Source organism: Stegodyphus dumicola, chromosome 10, assembly GCF_044657685.1.
Source record: "Stegodyphus dumicola isolate Sdum_Otavi_A_Nest chromosome 10, ASM4465768v1".
NCBI classification, from domain to species: domain Eukaryota; kingdom Metazoa; phylum Arthropoda; class Arachnida; order Araneae; family Eresidae; genus Stegodyphus; species Stegodyphus dumicola.
In genome coordinates, this window is record NC_140777.1 from 92,008,440 (window position 1) to 92,028,704 (window position 20,265).

Sequence of the window (20,265 nt, forward strand, 5' to 3'; positions counted from 1 at the left end):
AATCGCAGCTGATAACCACATGGATGCAAGCACGGTGCATCGGCTATGGCGAACATGGTTGGAACAAGGAAATGTGGGAAGAAGGAGGGGCGCAGGTGCAGCCAAAGTGACGTCAGCACGCGTGGATTGACGCATCCGCCGACAAGCTGTGGCGGTCCCGCAAGTCACTTGTATCGTGATTCTGCAGCATGTGCAAGATACCCTGGATGTTCCTGTGTCAACCAGAACCATTTCCCGTTGATTGGTTGAACGTGGCCTGCACTTACGACGCCTGTTAAGAAGACTGCCATTGACACCACAGCATAGACGCGAACGTTTAGAATGGTGCCGGACTGGAGCGATGTGGATGACAGAATGGTGAAACGTCATGTTCTCAGATGAGTCACACTTCTGTTTATCCAGTAACAGTCGCCGCATACGTGTGTGGCGTCGACGTGGAGACAGATATAATCCGGCAGCAACTGTGGAACGGCCCACCGTGCGACAGCGTAGCATAATGGTTTGGGGCTCTATTGCCTACGATTCCAGGTCACCTTTAGTTCATATTCAGGGCACTGTGACGGCCCAACAATGCTTCGATAATGTACTGCTGCCGGTGTCAATCCCCTACCTTCAGGAGCTGCCTAATGCAATTTTTTAGCAGGTTAATGCCCGAGCACACAGTGCTCGCATCTGCCAACATGCTCTGCAAGGTCAGGGGTGTTTGTGGGACCCCAAAAAATCCCCTGAAACTTTTACGGACTTACCGACATTTTGGAGTTTCGAGAAGGGAGGGGGAGAGAAATGAAAAATTACAATTATGAAGTAATGAATGACCTAATTATAAAAGTTCAATGAATTACTTTTTTTTGCAAAATTAATAACCATAAATTTTCAAACATACAAACTACTACATTTTATGTAAATATTTTAAATTACCTGAATTAATTCTTAAAAAAAAATCTAATTTCTGCTGCATTTTTTTATTTTCTGATGTTTGTGGGCTTGTCTTTTTTTTTGTGGTGAACTTCATAATTGCAGGAAGGTTGACTTTTATTTTCCTCATTTACAGTTGAAGAAATTTCCTCGAGAACTGCACATAGTAGAAGCAGTTTGCTTTTCTGCTAATGTAGAAGGTTTTTCAGAGACTTTTATAGGTGACTCATCTGAAATACATGTTTTTAAGTCCTCTTGATATAATTCCCAACTTCTGTTCATATTCAGTAAGAGATCTTTGTGAATTGGATTAGTCATTGGATTTTTTTAGCCATATTTTTCACATGAGGTTTCTTTAGAAGCCATTAAATCATATTTAATAGTTTGCACTGCATCTAGGGAATCAATCTTAAGACAGGTTCTATAATCAGTGACAAGTGTATCCATTAAGTTGAATGCACTTTCCACTAATGGGCCATGGAAGCAGCTAAGGCAGGCTTTGACCAATTTAGCCAATGTAGGATACTTATAATCATTTGTGAAATCATCTTTTAAATTAAAAACTTTAGACCTATATTTATCAATTGTACACTTGACTTGATTTCCACTTTCATCAGATGTGTAGAGCATTTCTTTGGTGATATCAATATCACTTTGGTATAACCTTATTTCAGCTTCTACTTTTGACTTTTCATTATCGCTAAAAATATGGGACATAAAAGATAATTTTTCAAAAGCTAATATTGTACTGGTTTTACCTCTTAGATGTGGATCTAATGCTGTAAAACTAATTAGATATGAATTTTTAAGGGGTAATTTCTGTTTCATATGCTGTGCTGTATTAGTATAAGCTTTCATCAGAGAATTTTGGAATTCTTTTGCTATTGGATGATTTTTTGATAATTTCTTCAGTAGAGTAAAAGCTTCTGCACCAGTAAATATTACTTTGCTAGGTAGATGGAATTCTGGATTTGTGACATCAACCTTTGTTATAAATCATTATAATAAATCATTATAAGATGTGCACTCTATATTTTCTGGCTTCATAAAAAAGAGAAAACTTTTGCCATCAATTTATAAATACTGGAATGTATTCAATGAAGCATTGGTTTTTTTGTTTCAAATAATTTAATATATGTGTTGAACTCTGGTAATACTGCTGAATATAATGCCATATGCAATAAAGTTTTGTCTTGCATAACAAATAACCCATTTAGTATTCTTTTTTTTTCCAAGCTAAAGCATCCTTTGTGAGTTGTTGGGAATGCAATCAAGAATACACCCCTTCAACAATTTTTTCTGAGCTGCAGAAATATTTCTTTTATTGTATATAGTTTCAACATAAGAGAAATCATCCCCTTTATCAGTTTTATCCAAGTAGTGAAAATAAAATGCAATAAGAGCATCCCACAGATCTTTGATTCTTTCTAAAACACATAAAATGTACACCCACCTATGGTCCGGTCTCTTCAAGGACTTAAGTTTTTTAATGGCAAGGGATTCACAGATTTTGAAAAAATTTTCTCTTTTACTGCTGCAGCTTTTCATATCAAAATAGATGTCATCAAACAAATCTTCTAAGTATCTACCAAAACATGAAGCAATTTTTTTTTCCACATATATTAGCTGTGTGACATGTGTCACCATCAATATCTAATAAGTGAGGTGCTTTGTTTGATCGTAGTCTGGTTTCAACACCCTTTTTTTTTTCCACGCATGGTGTTACATAAGTCCATTAATACACTAATTAAGTTTGCCCGTGGAATATTATTATCTTCAATAGTATTAACAACTGCTTTAAAAACAGCTTCTGAATTGCAAGATTCCATCTTTAGAGATGTAAAATGATGAACTACAACTTCATTTTGATTGTCGTCATAAAACTGCACCAATATTGCCAGTATACTTTCTTGAGCATTGCTAGTACTTTCATCCAAATTTAGAGAAAATGGAGTCTCCTTTAAAGTTTAATGATATTTTCCTTAATAGTTTTTGCGAGCCCATATTTCATCTTATAACATGCAGTAGTCCTGGACATTTCCAATGAGTTTAGTGCCGTCTGATCGCGGCTCAACTGTTTGCAGAGTTCAATTAAATTGGGAGCTACATTGAAATAAAGAGAATTCTCAGTGATAAACGAAGTTATTAATACCTCTTGGCGTGCTTTTCTTGTCACTATATCCAATGACCGAACATCAGTCTCCAGTAAGTCATCAGTATTTTTTGAATTAGCATAATTACTTAAAGTCATTGAATGTCTAATGCACTTTGAATATTTTATGTGCGTCACAGTTCTAAAACTGTAATGCATGTGAATGATTTGTGAAAGCCTTGAATCCTTCCCCACCATACTTCAGCAGTGAGTTACAAAAAACACAATATGCTTGTCCAGCAACATGTGCTGATGGTATCCCCATTACCATCTCTCCGTTCAATCCAATTCCACCTAAATGCATTCCGGACACCTTCTTCTTATTGTATAATATCACTATTCATATCGAGAAATTTCATAGTGAAATTCTTTTGCGTACATAAATAAAAAAATATTTCAATAAACGAAATGAAAAATTTACACGTGCATCAATAAATGAAACGAAAATTTTACACACGGGAGAAAAAAAAAGTTGAGAAGCGATCACTGACAAACAGCTAATACGGCGAAAAATCCCCCTTCTCTACTTATTGGTGCCACGCCAGGAGAGATAAGACCTTTGAACCCAGAGTCACGTGATCGCACATCTGGTCGAACGAAGTCTCTCCTTTTTTTTTCTGCCGCGCCTACTTGCCGAAAAGAATCCAGAAGAGAATGTCCGAGAACCGGGGGAATGAGTGAACTCAAAATCCCCAGAACACAAACACCCCTGCAAGGTATACAAATGCTTTCCTGGCCACCGTACTCTCCTGACCTGTCACCAATCGAACATGTGTGGGATGTGATTGGACGCCGTTTGCAGACTCTGTCCCTGCCTCGTTCAGAAGGCGAACTGTAGTAAATGGTTGAAAGGGAATGGAGAGCAATCCCTTAATACACCATCCGCACTCTTATTGACTCTATGCCTAGACATGTGTCTTCGTGCATCGCTGTCTGCAGTGGTCCTACATCCTACTGAGCCGACGCCTTTCTCGCTTTGTATTCTATCAATTTGAAATAAAGATCATTTATTGCTACTTGCTGCCTCTTTTTTCCAAATTTCATCACTTTCTGACCACTCCTTCTTGGTGTTGCATTTTCAATGTTGAGCAGTGTATTAATTTACTCTCCTCCCCCCAAAAAAATAATGGTTATTGATGATTTTGTTAATACCACAATGGAAGAACATCTTGAAGCAAATTTAGGCTTATTTTATTACAATTTACACTGCACTTGCATTATATTACCCTCATTAAAATCTGCATTAATTATTTGGCACATATGGAACAGAGATGCTGATAAAACTACCACTAGAATGAGGAACAGTGAAAGCAGTTTTTGTAGACTTATTGTACATGATCTGGCTTCAGATGGACATGTGGAATTTAACAGATTATGTTGTCAGCAATAAATTTGATGGCCACAATGTAATGCTGCTTTTACCTGGTCAGACTTGATACTTCAGTTTTAATTGATTAGTATGTATTAGATACATCTCCTACATACAAAGAGAATTTTGGTACTCTTCCAACAGGTTGCGGGCCATATCTATAACATATAACCTACTCTGTATTTGCGTTTGATAAGTGCATAAATCATGCGATACACCTAACTGATAGTAAATCATCAGACAGATTTTGTTGATCCTGATGTGGTAACATTCAGGCAATAGAATATACACTGGTGTGCAAAAATTAAGGACGAAGTCAAAAAATTAGCATATCAGCTGAACGAAGAGGCAGAGCGGACAGAAAGACCAATCAGGAGATTAAGTATGGTGATGTACGGTAGCACATGCGCAGATATGCAGGTAGATGTACCGGGGGAGTGTCTGAGTAGTATAAAGCATGTTGTCGGTGTAAGATCAGTAGTTCTGGCAAAGAGATTGCATGCCGTATAGAAGTTAAAATCACACCGAGTTGCTGCCTCAGCGAGAAATGGCGAATAATCAATCTGTTACACGACATCTGGATGCTTTTACCTGAGGTCCAATCATTGGGAAGTTGGAGGAAGGCCGCAGTGTGACAAGTGCAGCTGCAGAGTTCGGAATTGCTCACAGCATCGTTTCACGACTTTGGAGACAATTTCAAACTACAGGAACAGCTATCCGAGGGTTTAGTAGTGGTCGTCCACGAGGAACCACAACCGCAGAAGACTGGTATATTGCCTTATAGGCCAGGAGAAACAAGCAGCAGACAGCGGGAGAAATCGCTAGACACACGACACAGGCGACTGGACGACCGATATCGCGTTTTACTGTGACCAGAAGACTGCACGGTGGTGGTCTGTTTGCACGACGCCCTGTACGGTGTGCACCTCTAACGCCTGCCCATCGGAGAAGCCGTTCTCTGTGGTGCTGGGAACACCGGAATTGGAGAGACAATGAATGGGGACGAGTACTCTTTACAGATGAGAGCAGATTCAGTCTGAGTAGCGATTCTCATCGCATACTCATCTGGAGAGAGCGGGGAAGCCGCAATCATCCCTCGAACATCATTGAAAGGGATAGGTATGGAGGTGGCGGTGTTCTCGTTTGAGGAGGCATCATGCTTGGTAGTCGTACAGACCTTCACATCTTCGACGCAGGTTCAGTCAACGGGACCCGTTATTGTAACGAGATTCTTCTTCCATATGTGCGTCTTTTAGAGGCGCTATGGGTCCACAGTTCCTTTTCATGGACGACAATGCACCATGTCATCGCACAGTAGCTACCAAACAGCTCTTAGAGAGTGAGGATATTGAACGTATGGATTGGCCGGCACGATCTCCGGATCTCAATCCCATCGAGCATGTATGGGATTTTCTAGGCAGACGCTTGGCAGCTCGTACCTTACCACCAGTAACGATTCCGGAGCTTCAATTGGCGCTGCAGGACGAATGGGCAGCAATGCCTCAACAACTCATTGACATCCTCATTTTCAGCATGGGCAGACGCTGTGAAACCTGCCTAGCAGTCAGGGGAGATCATATCCCCTATTAAAGACTGGATGTTTCTTGCTGGACTCCCATCACAGGGATGATTCGGCCTTCAGTCGCATTGCGCTCCATGCTACTTTTTCAATAAAGCTTCTTTTAATCCCTCTGATTTCTCTTTTAGTAAGTGCTGCTTACATTACTCATGTCCTTACATATTGGGGATCTTACGGTATTAAATGTGTTGATTTGGAAAGCTTTTGTACAAAGTTATATTGAAAAAACTGTCTCGTCCTTAATTTTTGCACACCAGTGTATATGTTATCTTAAAAAAATCCGTATACAGAATATGACAGAACAATACTCATGATGCTATCTCATCGCCTTGTTGAATAGCGATGGCAATCTGTCAACAATGCGGTACAAATTTCTGGCCATGTTGAGAAACATCGGGACAGTGCTTGGATGCATGAAAAACAGGGATGGCTGTCAGTTTTGTTTCATTACAGGGAGGCTTCGATTGAAATATGCCAAATAGGATCACTTGAACTACTTTTTTAATGTCTTTAAAGTAGTAACGACAATCAATGGATATGATAGATCCTCTTTGGGACTACAACAGCACATATTTTGGTAATGTAGTATAATTTAATATGGTAATCTGGAAATTTAATAAAATTAAGCACAAATAATTTCTTTGTATTTTTTCTTTTTCATTTATGTATATGCTTATGTATATATGCTTAAAGGTATGTGTTATTATTTATGTATATGTTTTTTGTGTGGTTAAGCAAGCTAATGCTAATTCAGAAATCAAACAACAAAAATCAGCGTTATATTTACAAAATTTTCACAGGACTAGTTTCGATGGTTTTACCGAACCACCATCCTCAGCTGCAAAACCACAAATGAAGAAGATAAGAAATAATGATTAGATAAGGTAAGAAAGCCTGGACAAGAATAAGCAAGTGGCGTCATCTGTTGGTGAAACCAGAACTAAAACATAATTTCTTTAAAGGCCGAAGGCAAATTTGGATTATAATTAGGATCATTAACTAGAACAGAAAGATTTTTATGAATGTGAAATGCCTCTAGAAAATCCAGTTCTCCAATGGAAGATGTTTTTTGAATAATTTTGGCAGCAGAAAAATTGAAAGTGTGATTTTCGGACCAACAATGTTGAGCAACACAAAGACTCCTGTGTTTCCTTTTTTCTAACATATGCCTCATGTTCCTTGATGCGAAATTTTAAGGCTCTCTTAGTTTGGCCAATGTAAATTAAACCACACTGGCAAGGAATCCTATAAATACCCCAGGAATTCATATCCGGAATGGGGTCCTTGAGTATGGAACTCGGAATTTTATTGATGTGAGAATAAACAACCCAAAAGTTAAATTTCTGCAAAATATGTGCAACTTTATAGCTAATTGATGGAAAGAAGGGAATGACAGCAGAATTTTTATAATCTCCTAAAACAAGAATGTGCCTTTGATTGTGTTGAGATGAGAATTTTTTAACTGCTTGATTAATAATGTTGGGTGAAAAGCCCCTGTCAATAGCTATTGCTTTTAAATAAGTTCTTCATCAAGGGCTAGTTTGGAGGAGCAAACTTGAAGAGCACGGAAAGCATAGGAATAGAAAGAAGCTAACTTTTGTTTAGTCGGATGACATGATTTAAAGTGTGGTGGAAGGCAAACCGATGAAGGTTTACGGTAAACCGTAGTACTGAAGTTGGATGTGTTACGTTTGACCAGAATGTTGAGAAATGGAAGAGAATTGAAAGTCTCAAGTTCAAAAGTGAACTGAATAGCAGGATCAATGGAATTCATTGTTGAAAGAACTTTATTTAAATCATCTTTATTACCTTCAAACAGGGTAAAAGTATCGTCTACGTAGCGGAACCATGCCGGGAAGTTTAAAGTTTCAAGCAATTTTGATTCATAATAATACATGTAGATATCAGCCAGGATGGGATTGAGGGGGCTTCCCATGGCTAATCCCTCAGTTTGCTTGCAATATTTATTTTGGAAAACAAAATGTGTTTGTTTCAAACAGAGTTGAGTCAGAGAAATCAGCTCATCAATTTCGATGCAAGAGAAATGAAATTCGCGAAGTCTGGTTTCTAGACATCTTAATGCACCCTCCACTGGGACATTGGTGAATAATGATTTTACATCAAAAGAAACCATGAGTAAATTACTGGGAGAAATGTTTTTAACCTTTTTTACGAACTCTATTGAATTTTTTATGGTGTAAATGTTATTGTCTAATAGAGTGGAAAATCTAGAAACTAAATATTTAGCTAATGGATACGAGGCAGTACCTAAAGCTAATGCTATCAATTTATTTAGTTCTGATCATGGTTCACGGGCAGTAGGTCACATGTTGTGAGAATATCAGATTTTTCATACTCCTTATTTAATTTTTAAACTCCTCCTCATACTAAGCGATGAGCAGAAACAATTTCTGGTAGCCATGTTTCTGAACTTAGTGAAGAGCATACCATGAAACATAAATGAGGTAATAACAGTACGGAAGGTTAAACCTCTTCTTAATAATTGGTTAGTGCTTTTGGAGCCAATAGTGGCTGGTGATTTATAGCTACATACTGTATAATTAAAACAAGAACATATGATTTAAACGAAAACATTAATATAAGTCAATGCATTTTAAGTAACAAACAATTAAAAAAAAAAATTTACTCTTTCAATTGAAGAATTCCTTGCATGTATTTTTTCCACAGCTCGTGGACAGGAATAAAAGTCGAAAACCTAAAAAGCATTCATATAAATATAATTTTTTATGTACACCTTAAATACAACAAAAGTATACATAATTAAAATAAAATTTTGAAAAATAAGCACGTTTTCCAATACTTTTTGATTATCTGCACCCTCCAATGAAAAGCCATGAGAAAGTAATCATTATGCTATGTAGTAAGTTGCTAAAATAATTATGTGACAATCCACATCACCAAAACATATTTATGTGGCAATCTCTGTTTGCATGCAGCGAAAATCTGTTCAAGCATATGCGAATGTGCCCTTTTAAAACTCAACATTCATTTTTACTTATTTATACGAAATAAAAAGGAAGTACTGTAATCGCGAAAAGTTTCGGGCATCATAGTTCAACGCAAACATCCATTTTCACCACTATCGAATGCAATTTAACAATGTTTTTGTGTGACATCTGTATGCAAGGACAGGATAAAGGACTCTTTTCCCCCCAAAAAAATTGTAAAACTAATTTAAAATGAATTCTAAAGAGAATTTTTACGTACGTACATATGTATCTTGCATAACTGAAAAACAAGTAGCCTCAGAATGTTGAAATTTTGTATATAGGACTGCTATAACATATAAATGTGCACCTCGTATTTTGGTTGCAATCGGCCACACCAAAAGCATATAAATATATATATATCCACTCTGTTACTTGGCTCAGTGATCTCAGTTTTTTATTCTTATATGTTTGTAAATTGTGCATTTTTTTGCTTTAAAAATGATTGAATTATGTTGTTCTTATCTTCCGATTAAGGTTTTTATGCCTTTAGTAAATCTGTATGCAATATTTTTAGAATTATCAAAAATTTAAAAGTTGTTTAAGTGCCGCTAAGCGTAATAATTTTTTCGATGGCAGCCATTTCTTGTTTACATTTGAAACAGCAGACTAGTAGATTTGTTGCCAATCTAGGGAAAGTAAGCTTTGCAATCACAACGATAACACCTTCTTTTATTATTGCAAATTAAATCAGGTTTAATCCATTCTGGAATTTATTTGAAGAAATAAGTGCTTAAGAAAGTAAGCTTTGCAATCACAACGATAACACCTTCTTTTATTATTGCAAATTAAATCAGGTTTAATCCATTCTGGAATTTATTTGAAGAAATAAGTGCTTAAGATTTACTTCATAATTTTCAGTACAGACATCTTGAGTTTCAACGTATTTTTGCTTTGTCGCGAAGTGAGAACTGAACTAATTGAATGAGAAATACTGAATCGTCTGTGAAAAAGCGTTTCTTTTTTGTTTTGTTTGCTTAATTTCTTTTGTACATCATTTTAGATTTTTTATAGTATTTGAATAGAACATGTGGCAACGATTAGATAATTCTTAAGATGATATAAATTTTGTGCATTCTAAGTTAAAAAAATAAGTGAAATTTAACACTGTTAAGTGAACCTAGGGCCAGAGTGTCGCTATGGTAAACAAATATAGTAAATTTTAAAGAGTGCATTTATTCTACTGTGGTTTATGTGCTATTGACGAAGTAGATTTAATTCAATCCAATAAGTTTGAATAAAATGCAAGAAAAAATGGGTATAATTTAATATTCCGTACAAGGAAGTCATGTAGTGCACACATCAGATTTTTTTTATTAGTATTTGTTTTTGCATCAAGTATGCCTGTTTTTCATGTAATGAATCATAACAAAACTGTGGAATATGCCAGATGATGATAAACAGCATTGCATTTCTGGAGAAATATGGCATTTTGACCAACAATAGAGGATGCATTACACTTCTTACATGACCAAATTTTATGGAAATGCAATGTGAAAAATTGCAAGCCAAATCTTAGAATGTGGGTCAGAAACTGGTTTTATTTATTAACGGCTGAAGCGTGACGCTGAATTTCTGCAATTCACATTTTTTTTTTTTTTTTTTTTTTTTGTAAGCAAAAACAAATTGTTTGAGCATACAAAGAGGAAAGAAGGAAAACAAAAATTACAGAAAAAATTTCTCAAAAAAGCAACTAATTCAATTTAGATGATGGCATGCAGAAATTATACAATTAAAAATATGAAACCGTAATTTATGAAATAAAGAGCAATTATGATCTAAAGGATATCAAAATTTACAAAAAAAAACCTTAATATTTATTTGTATACTTTATTAAACATTTCTTTCAATGTAAGTTGTTTAAGTTGCTTCATTTTTTTGTGCTAAACACGCATGCGTAAACATTAAACGTGCATGCATAAAGCATACAAAAAACGTTTGTGGCTTAGAGGTCCGGATTATAGATCATTCCGGATAATGGACGTCCGGATTACAGACTTTGTATTATAAAAAATAAATATGCACATTATAATGATTTTAATTAATCCAGCTAAATTTCACGGATTTACCTATTAATTAATAAGAGATGAAGAACTAAGAGAGAAAATCTTATGCTCTGTTTAATGGCACATTGGTGCATAGAATATAAAAGTATATTATTTCAGGCAGTGGCAGCACTTAATTGCCAAGTTTTCTAATTTAAATTTCAAAGATTAGTTTAGTACAGTTTGTTGAGGCTCTTAAATCATGGAGTTTCTTAATTACAATTTTATTAAGTTCACACAAATATGAAATATTTCCAAAAACATTGAAAATTCAGGCTTCGAGGTGCACGTCTGGATGAAGGACTGATTATGTTGTGTTCAAAATCTGGTGGCTCTAGGTGCCATTGTTTTTCCCCAAGGAAGGAATATACAGATTCTCCATTATTTAATGATGCAGAATGATTGGTTTTCATTTTATTATTACTTAGTACACTACCATTTTGAAAATGGTTTAACTAAGTTAACTGCCTTTGCTTCATGAGCCTGGTGAATCAACAATGAATTTGTAGCTTTTCAATGGGGATACAGAAAATCAGAAAGCACCGAAAAAAAATTATTCCAACTTTTCTGTTTCTATGACAAGCAAAATAAAACTATTTAGGAACAAGAATAATTTGTATATTTCAAATTCTTCATAACCAAACAAAATTTTAAAAATAAATTAATACTTGGTAGTCTGTGGGTCCACTTTGAAGATGGCTAGTTTGCGCTGTTCATTGGCATTTAACAAAGTTTTTCTCTTCTTCTGCCTAACAGCTGTTCTTCTCTTTTTATACTTATCGAAGCTAAAGATATATTGTTTGTATTCGTCCACAGTTATTGAAGACCGAGGTATAGTATCTTTTATGAAGCTCTTGATATAATCATCGGGAACTTTCTGTAATACATAACACATTAATTACACCATGAAGAATTAAAATTTAATAAAAATATATGTAACAACAGATTGATATGATTCAGATATATATAATTACTTTATTAATTGGGTTACATTCATATGACTCACACTGTGTATGTTCGCGCGGTCCACTACATACACTGTGTATGTAGTGGACCAGATATGACCAAAATTAATAGCAGATATAAAATGCACATGATAAAATAGAAATTTTGATAATGATGTAATAATGAGGAAGAGAATGCAAACTTGTCACCTTCATGTGGTTGCTACAGGAATGTGATCGATACTGCACAGCAGTGGTCTCAAAACTCAAAACTGCACATTCTAAAAGTAACTGATGAGCTTAAATTTTTTTAAACAAAATGAAAATTTTGTAACTAAATATTTATAAAAGAGAAGCATAAACAATATTATTTACAATACAAAGGAAAAATTAAAATTTATTTTCTATCCAAAATTTAAAGGTCTACTATCTACATCAGAAAAAACCATCCAAACCAGAATTTAATGCCTGCAAGAAATCTCTATTCATTACATTTTTATCTGTTCAAAAGCAACATCCAAACGTCAAGCACAATTCCAAATATAGGTATTCATAATAAAGTAGATCTAATAAAAAGTACAAATAAACTGTATTTGTGCAGCCAGCCAATCAACTAGTTATTAACCCAAGAAAACTAGCAGAAGTGTCAACTTTATGGAGGGAGAAAGGGAAAAAAAGGAATATCAAAGAACCATCAGTTATTGGCTGGCCTACCAAATTTACTAGTCTCGCTCATATGAGAAGTTTATCTACTTAATCCTAGTCATGTAGTCTGTCATGCAGCCACCTTATCCCAGAAGACAAACCCAACTTATTCATTCTGTATCTCTTTCTATTCAATCGCAGTCATATATGAAAACTGTCCATATCTTTATATCTCTGAAACTCTCTATAAGTATCATGTGAAATAAATGTAAGGAAAAAATTATATTAAAATTATTGGTACAGCCAAAAGTCGTTAATCTGGACTCGTTGGGACTTCGGCAATTCCGGATTATCGATTTTTCTGGATTATAGATCATCAGTTTAAATCTGGTAAGATGGCATGCAGAAATTATAAAATTAAAAATATTAAACCATAATTTATGAAATAAAGAACAATTGTGATCTAAAGGGTATCAAAATTTACACAAAAAAAAAGTTTAATATTTATTTGTTTACTTTATTAAACATTTCTTTCAATGTAAGTTGTTTAAGTTGCTTCGCTTTATGTGATAATACTTTCTCTTTACTTTATCGGAAGCGAATTATAATGCCGAGGAATTTGATTTAAATCATATCAAAGATGGAGTACATCGAGATGAAATACTACATTTAGTAAGGAATTATAAGCCAAATAAAATAAAAACATCTGCCCTGAAGATAAGAATAGTGCTGACAGATTACCTTTCAATTCATTGCGCGCCACAGCGTTTCGGCATTCCCCCCCCCCCCGGGCCGCAGAGCAGCGTGAAATTGATAAAAAGATTTCGGAATGGTTTGAGAAACGAAGGGTATGCCTTTATCCATTTTTTGCCGCAATTCCACTTTTGTTTAATGGACTTCTAAACATACTTTCGCTTTGTAGATCCTTTACATATTAGTAAATATATATCGGAAATTCTATTTGACATAATCGAAAGTTCAAGCTTACTTTTATAAAATTGCTCTAACAGTCTACAAAAAATAATAAGCCGGATCCAATTCAAAGATTAAGGAACAACGCAATCTGTAACATTAACTGAATTAGATTAATTTTAGCTTAGCTTATACCGTCCGTTATACATTAAACGCGCGAGCGTAAACGTATTACGCGCATGCGCACAGGCATATTCGCAGCCGTAAAAGTTTTACGCGTCAACGCGACGCATGTGCAGAAAGTTTGTAGCCTTGAGGTCCGGATTATAGATCATTCCGGATTATGGGAGTCTGAATTAACGACTTTTGACTGTAATCAGTACACTGCACATTATTGAAAATTCTCAAAACTATCTCTTGAATCATCATAATAATTTTGGACATAGGTAATGAAGTTTAGACGCATCATTAAAAATTCTCAAAACTATCTCTTGAATCATCTGAATAATTTTGGTCATAGATAACTACGTTCATGTTCATCATTGAAAACTCTCAAAACTATCTCCCGAATCATCCCGGTAATTTTGGCCATATTGAAGTAAAATTAACTTGAGAAAAAAAATATTAAGGAGAATAATTAAATAAAAATATTAGCATTATTGTGTTGTAGATTAGCATCATATTAGTGTATTTCAATTACCATTATTTGCTAAAAAAATAGCATAACTGGAAAAGTAATTACCAAAAATAGAATTATTTGTTATTTTACGTACTTGTTGCTCTGATGCTAAGCCATCAATGGACAGTTTGAAATCTACCAAATTTTTATGTACATAATACAGTCAAAAGTCTTTAATCCCAACTCGTCGGGACTTCAGCGATTCCGGATTATAGATCATCAGTTTATATCTGGTAAGATGGCATGCAGAAATTATAAAATTAAAAATATGAAACCGTAATTTATGAAATAAAGAACAATTATGATCTAAAGAGTATCAAAATTTACAAAAAAAAAAAAAGCTTGATATTTATTTACTTTATTAAACATTTCTTTCGATGTAAGTTATTTAAGTTGCTTCGTTTTATGTGATAATACTTTCTCTTTAATTCTATAAACAGATATAATTTCTTGTTCAGTTACAAAGTTCCGCTGTTCAAGTCCTGTAGTTGCTGTGTCGAGAATACCGACTAACTTGTCAATCGAAATTTTTTTGTTTGAATAACCTCTGTGTCACTTTTTTCAGTATCGGAAGTGAATTATAATGATGAGGAATTTTATTTAAATCATATCAAAGACGGAATACATCGAGATGAAATACTACATTTAGTAAGGAATTATAAGCCAAATAAAATAAGAACATCTGCCCTGAAGATAAGGCTAGTGCTGACAGATCAACTTCCAGTTCATTGCATGCCACGACGTTCCCCCCCCTCCCACACACGCAGAGCAGTGTCATGGAGGTAAGAAAGAAAGGAGTGGCCAACCGGCACTAGAAGTGAAGGACTGCTTCGAAGCTTCGGTCACCAGATGGGGAGTTCTTTGTTTACATTCAGAAGCTCGCTTGACGGTGTTCTGATAGTATTTCGACACACGACAGTTCCATACAAATCGAAAAAGAGACACTTTCACATGAAAGAAACATTCATAGTGTGATAGATAATAGCAATTTGTATAGTTTAGTGACATTTAGGCAAAAATCACATCTTGGTTATTTTTCGATAACTAACAACAGCAATTTTGATTATGAATTTGTTTTATAAAATTCTAAGCTGTTGAACTACAAAAATATAAATTTTAACAAAAATGTTATGCTTAAAGAATGAAAAATACCTTACGGTACTTTTAAAATTGTATACGTCTTTCGATACCCTTGATAGAGTATTCGCTACTTTTATTTTATGTTCCAGACGCCAAAATGTTTTAAATAAAATAAATTTTTTTCACATCCATATATTATTGTAACATGTACCTTTTAAAAATTTTTAGAGGAGAGGCTTAACTATTGCTCGTTTTAAACTCAGGATTTTAATTTTATATATCTGAAAAATAATCCCTTTGGGCTTACACGTTTTACTTATTTGGGTTAATTAAAAATAAAATATAGTGAATGCACAGAAATTAAAGATTTGCACATGCCGGAAATGAAAAATATGAAATATGTATGGGTATTTATGCATGTGCTTGCAAAAAACATGTATCTGCCTTTAACAAAATACATAAATATTCATTAAATTATTTATAAATGTATTTGAAATTTATTCATTTATGAACAAATGTGAAGAAATCTAATTATTAAATGCATCTAATTTATAATGATTATAAATGTTACCTAAATATATAATAACCTTAATATTGAATTGTAAACATAAATTGAAATCCTGTTCACAAATACGTTATAAAACTATTTAAGCAAAAATTGTTCGTACTGGAAAGCAATCTGTTAAAAGGCATTGTAAAACAAATGCTATGAGATGCGCACTTAATAAAGTAATAAAGAGTTTTGGAATATGTATTGTTGAAATTAATGGTAAAAAAAAAATCTCATAAGTATAATTAAAAGAATTATTCCCCTTAAATTTTATAATAACTCAGTTACAAGTTTTAAATAATACTTTAAAAAAAATCCTTATTTTATTCCCTTTCAGAAATGTTCAGAGAAAGTTAAGTACTATTTAAAGTATTTTGCTAATTTCTAATAATTCTCTCATTTAAAATGAACCGAATAGAGCATTAATTATAAATTGACTTATATTTTTCAATTTAAAAGATACCTCAGAAGCCAAAAAATCATGTCATATTTAAGAAAGTATTTTAGGAAGAAGCTCTATAAATAGAAAAGAAATAATGCATAATTTTAATATTAATAATACAATAAACTTTGATCTTAATTTTTGTACCTTAACCGAATAAAATCAAATTACCTTAAATTTTTTTTAATGTAATTAACGAGAAAACGTGTGAAAATATTTCATTCAAATTAAACCATTCTGAGAAAACTGTTCTGCGAAAAGTATGGCATTTAATTCCATTCAGAATGATATTGGTATTATTGAATTATGGCAAAGCCAGCGAGGGCTATCTGCCTATCCATTCAGAATGAAATGTTGTTTAAAAATATGTTGTTTTCATATACTTAGGACTCTGAAGTGTTGTAGAAAAAGAAAATATATACATTTATATGTATATTTACAACGTAATTACAAAATTTTTACATCCGATCGCGTCAAAACCCATTGAACTTAATGGTAAATGACCCAATGTTTTGGTCACCACGTAGGGATCGCCGGTGCTTCAGAGCAGGGTACGGGAGAAACCTGTTTAGGGCTACTCCATCTTACTTCCTACCTCCATGAGCAGCGTGAAATTGATAAACAGATTTCAGAATGGTTAGAGAAACAAAGGTTATGCCTTCATCCATTTTTTGCAGTTTTTGTTTGATGGACATCAAAACATATTTTCGCTTGGTAGATTCTTTGGCAGCTCCAGCATCAGAAATTCTATTTGACATAATCGAAAGTTCAAGCTTACTTTTATAAAATTGCTCTAACAGTCTGCAAAAAAATAATAAGCCAGATCCAATTCGAAGATTAAGGAACAACACAATCTGCAACATTAACTGAAATAGATAATTAGATAATTTTAGCTTAGCTTATACCGTCTGTTATACATTAAACGCGCATGCGTAAACGTATTATGCGCATGCACACACGCATGCATAAAGGTTTTACGCGCATGCCTAAATGCCTATGCTCATGCGTGAATGCATTATGCTTTGACGCATGCGCAGAAAGTTTGTAGCTTTGAGGTCCGGATTATGGGTGGCCGGATTAACGACTTTTGACTGTATCAGGAATTAAATTAGGAATTAATAAAGAAGAAATGTGGCACTGCATGATTTCAATTTCAAATTCCATTTGTATTAAAAATTCAAATTATCATTATTCAAAACAAGTCGCATTTCAGATGGCAAGAGATCTCAAGTAGCTCGCGAGCCGTAGTTAAGGTGTCAGAGAGGCCCAGTTTGGCCATGTCAACCATAGAGCAAGTTGTTACATTGATTTGCACTGTAGAAGGACCTTTCCATTCTTGTCAGTTTATTATTATTGTAATTTGTTTATTATATATATCAATTGTTCATTGCTCTTCCTTCCTTCATCAGTGGCACGAGAGACCAAGGTAGGCCCTGACCTTCTCAAGAATTTTCTTCCAGGCCTTTCTTTTCTTAGCCGTGGTCTTCCAATTAATTACTCTTTAAGTGATGAGGTCCCCTTCCAGGCAATCGACCCATCTAAGGTTGAGTCGGTTTCCAGTTCTTGTTCCAGTGGGCGTGGCCAGGAATATTTTCTGCATTGTGCTCTCCTGTTCATTCTAATAATATGGCCAGCCCATTTAATCCTTTCAAATTAAATGTATTTCACGTTCTATGTAGGTAAAGTTCTAAATTAAGAGCGTCTGTGCCAAAAACCATCAACTTGCATTCCTCCGAAAATAGCATCTGCAGCTCAAAGATACCAAGGGCATTTTCATCTTTTTGTGTCATTGTCAAGGTTTCTGAAGAACATGTGAGTATAGGTCTGATTAGACATTTATAAATTAATAACTTTGTTTTTCTTTTAATTAAATTTGATTTTAAATATTTATTTAATATGTAAAATCATCTATTGGCAGCTTTAATTCTCCTCTGTACTTCAGGTGAGATGTTATTAATCTCTGTACTTCAGGTAAGATGTTATTGACCAGATATATAAAGCTATCAACTTTATCTAATTTATAAGTACCTATTTGCAGATGAGTAGCAGTTTGTCACCCTAGTGCATTGCATGTATTTAGTTTTTTCCAGGTTTGTAGTAAGGTGCTGCCTCTCTTTCCAGGGAGAGAAATGCCCATTTCAGAATTCCATTGCTGTACAATATGAAACTATTTTTTTTTATCATGAATAAGTACGCATTAAATATAATCCAACTTTATAACAATATTTCGGAAACAGTTCTATATTAATAATAATATTGAGTTTTTACAACAAACTGAAAATTTCTGAGGTTATATCCAGATATCTTTTCAAAAACATTTTGCATTTATTATTTAAAGACTTTCAATTTGAACTTTTGAAATTATATTTTTATACATCTAGACATAATAAAGTTTGCGAGCCAAATGATGGTGCATAGCGAAACATCGAGCCTATGTCCCTAGCCCTTCATTTTCTTTCTTGCATCAACTGTACATATTGTATAAAATTTCTTTGCTACTGCTCTAATGTAAGGCTTTTCTCTCAAACAAGACCCCCCCCTTTTCTTTGCTTAAAGGACAGGAATTGGTAAAATATAAAATATCTACCTTTTTAATAATAAATTAACAATAGTCATTTAACTATTTTTTTTAATCTGAACATGCTCCCCTCTTCATTCTAAAAATAGCAAAGCAATAATATAATTTTTACTTCTGGTAATTCTGAAAAGTGATCTATCATCTGATCACTATAGGGATCATCTGATCACTATTGTGCAGTTATTCCTGGAATGCAATGAAATCTTAACCTAGCGTCTCGGAAATCTAGTATGTTTAATGTAATTATGTTTTGGTATAAAAGGTCTTTGCTGTGCAATCCTTCTTTTTCGTCGCCCTTCTTTTTGCTCAAGTCTTTTTCATTGGGATGTAAGTACATAGTTTAAATTGTGGAATGCAAATTGTTCCCATTCTGTTTCAAAAGTATAAAGTGACATGATTATTTCTGAAGATCAAGAACAAAAATTATGTTGGACAGTTTCAGTGATGTGCATTTTCTTCAGAAGTTTTTACAACACTAAAATGATGTTCACCATTTTACAGTCTCCATCTTAAATCAGTCCCTCGGCCATGTTCTTCTACATGATTCATCTTGTTTCCAATTGCAGCGTGTTTTCTCATCTCCTGCCAAAATTATTATGTATAGCTATTGTAATAGTACTGTATCCTACTACAATATTTATACAATGATTTTGTATAATTGTAAACAAAATTATTACATACAGATATTGTAATAGACTTACTATAATTACAGGATTCATACCCCTACCCCATATTTTGATCTGGCTATGTCCATGTATACTTACAAATTTAAATTAAGGGGTAAAATTGAAAATGAGTAAAATCTTCATGCATACAAAAGTGTGTGTGTTTGTGAGTATGGCAAAGCCTCGAGGGCTATCTACCTAAGAGGAGGGATGCCTTCGTGGAGGACTTTCTAAGGGAAACTGGCTCGTATACACGTTACACATGGGGAAAACCACGAAAACGCCCATGCAGCCAGCCCGTTCGCGGGATTCGAACCTCGGACCAAACTACCAGTGTTCAGCGACTTTACCGCTCGGCCGCTGGTGGGCCTCATGCATACAAAAAAAAAAAAGAGATTAACTATTTTTTAAAGAATTCAATGTAATTTTCTGGGCCTTTTCTGTATTTAGAGATACCAGCATATCACAACATACTATTTTTTTAAAGTAATTTAAAAACATAAAACCATTCAAACTTACTTTTTCCAAAGTACTGGAACATTAAAATAAAAATTTCTTTTAAAATTTTTGCCACCTGATTAAAATATAACCCATTAACTCCTTGACCATTAGCATGACCCCCCTGACCACTTTTACCCACTTATGAGATTTTTCTGTCATTTGATATATATTATAATTTAAAATATTTTTCTATCTCACTTT

At 34.2% G+C, this 20,265-nt stretch overlaps 1 protein-coding gene across 3 annotated transcripts in view; it reads right to left on the reverse strand.

Annotated features, from left to right (window-relative positions):
- Positions 1-20,265, reverse strand: part of Pop4 (ribonuclease P/MRP subunit POP4) — a 52,700-nt gene that overhangs the window by 26,241 nt on the left and 6,194 nt on the right. For all 3 annotated transcript variants that reach the window (XM_085825246.1, XM_035370549.2, XM_035370550.2), the window contains exons 3-4: positions 11,737-11,945; positions 8,663-8,731 (exon numbers count right to left, since the gene is read on the reverse strand). In XM_085825246.1, coding sequence (XP_085681372.1) covers positions 8,663-8,731; positions 11,737-11,945 — 278 coding nt within the window. The remainder of the gene's footprint in view (positions 1-8,662; positions 8,732-11,736; positions 11,946-20,265) is intronic.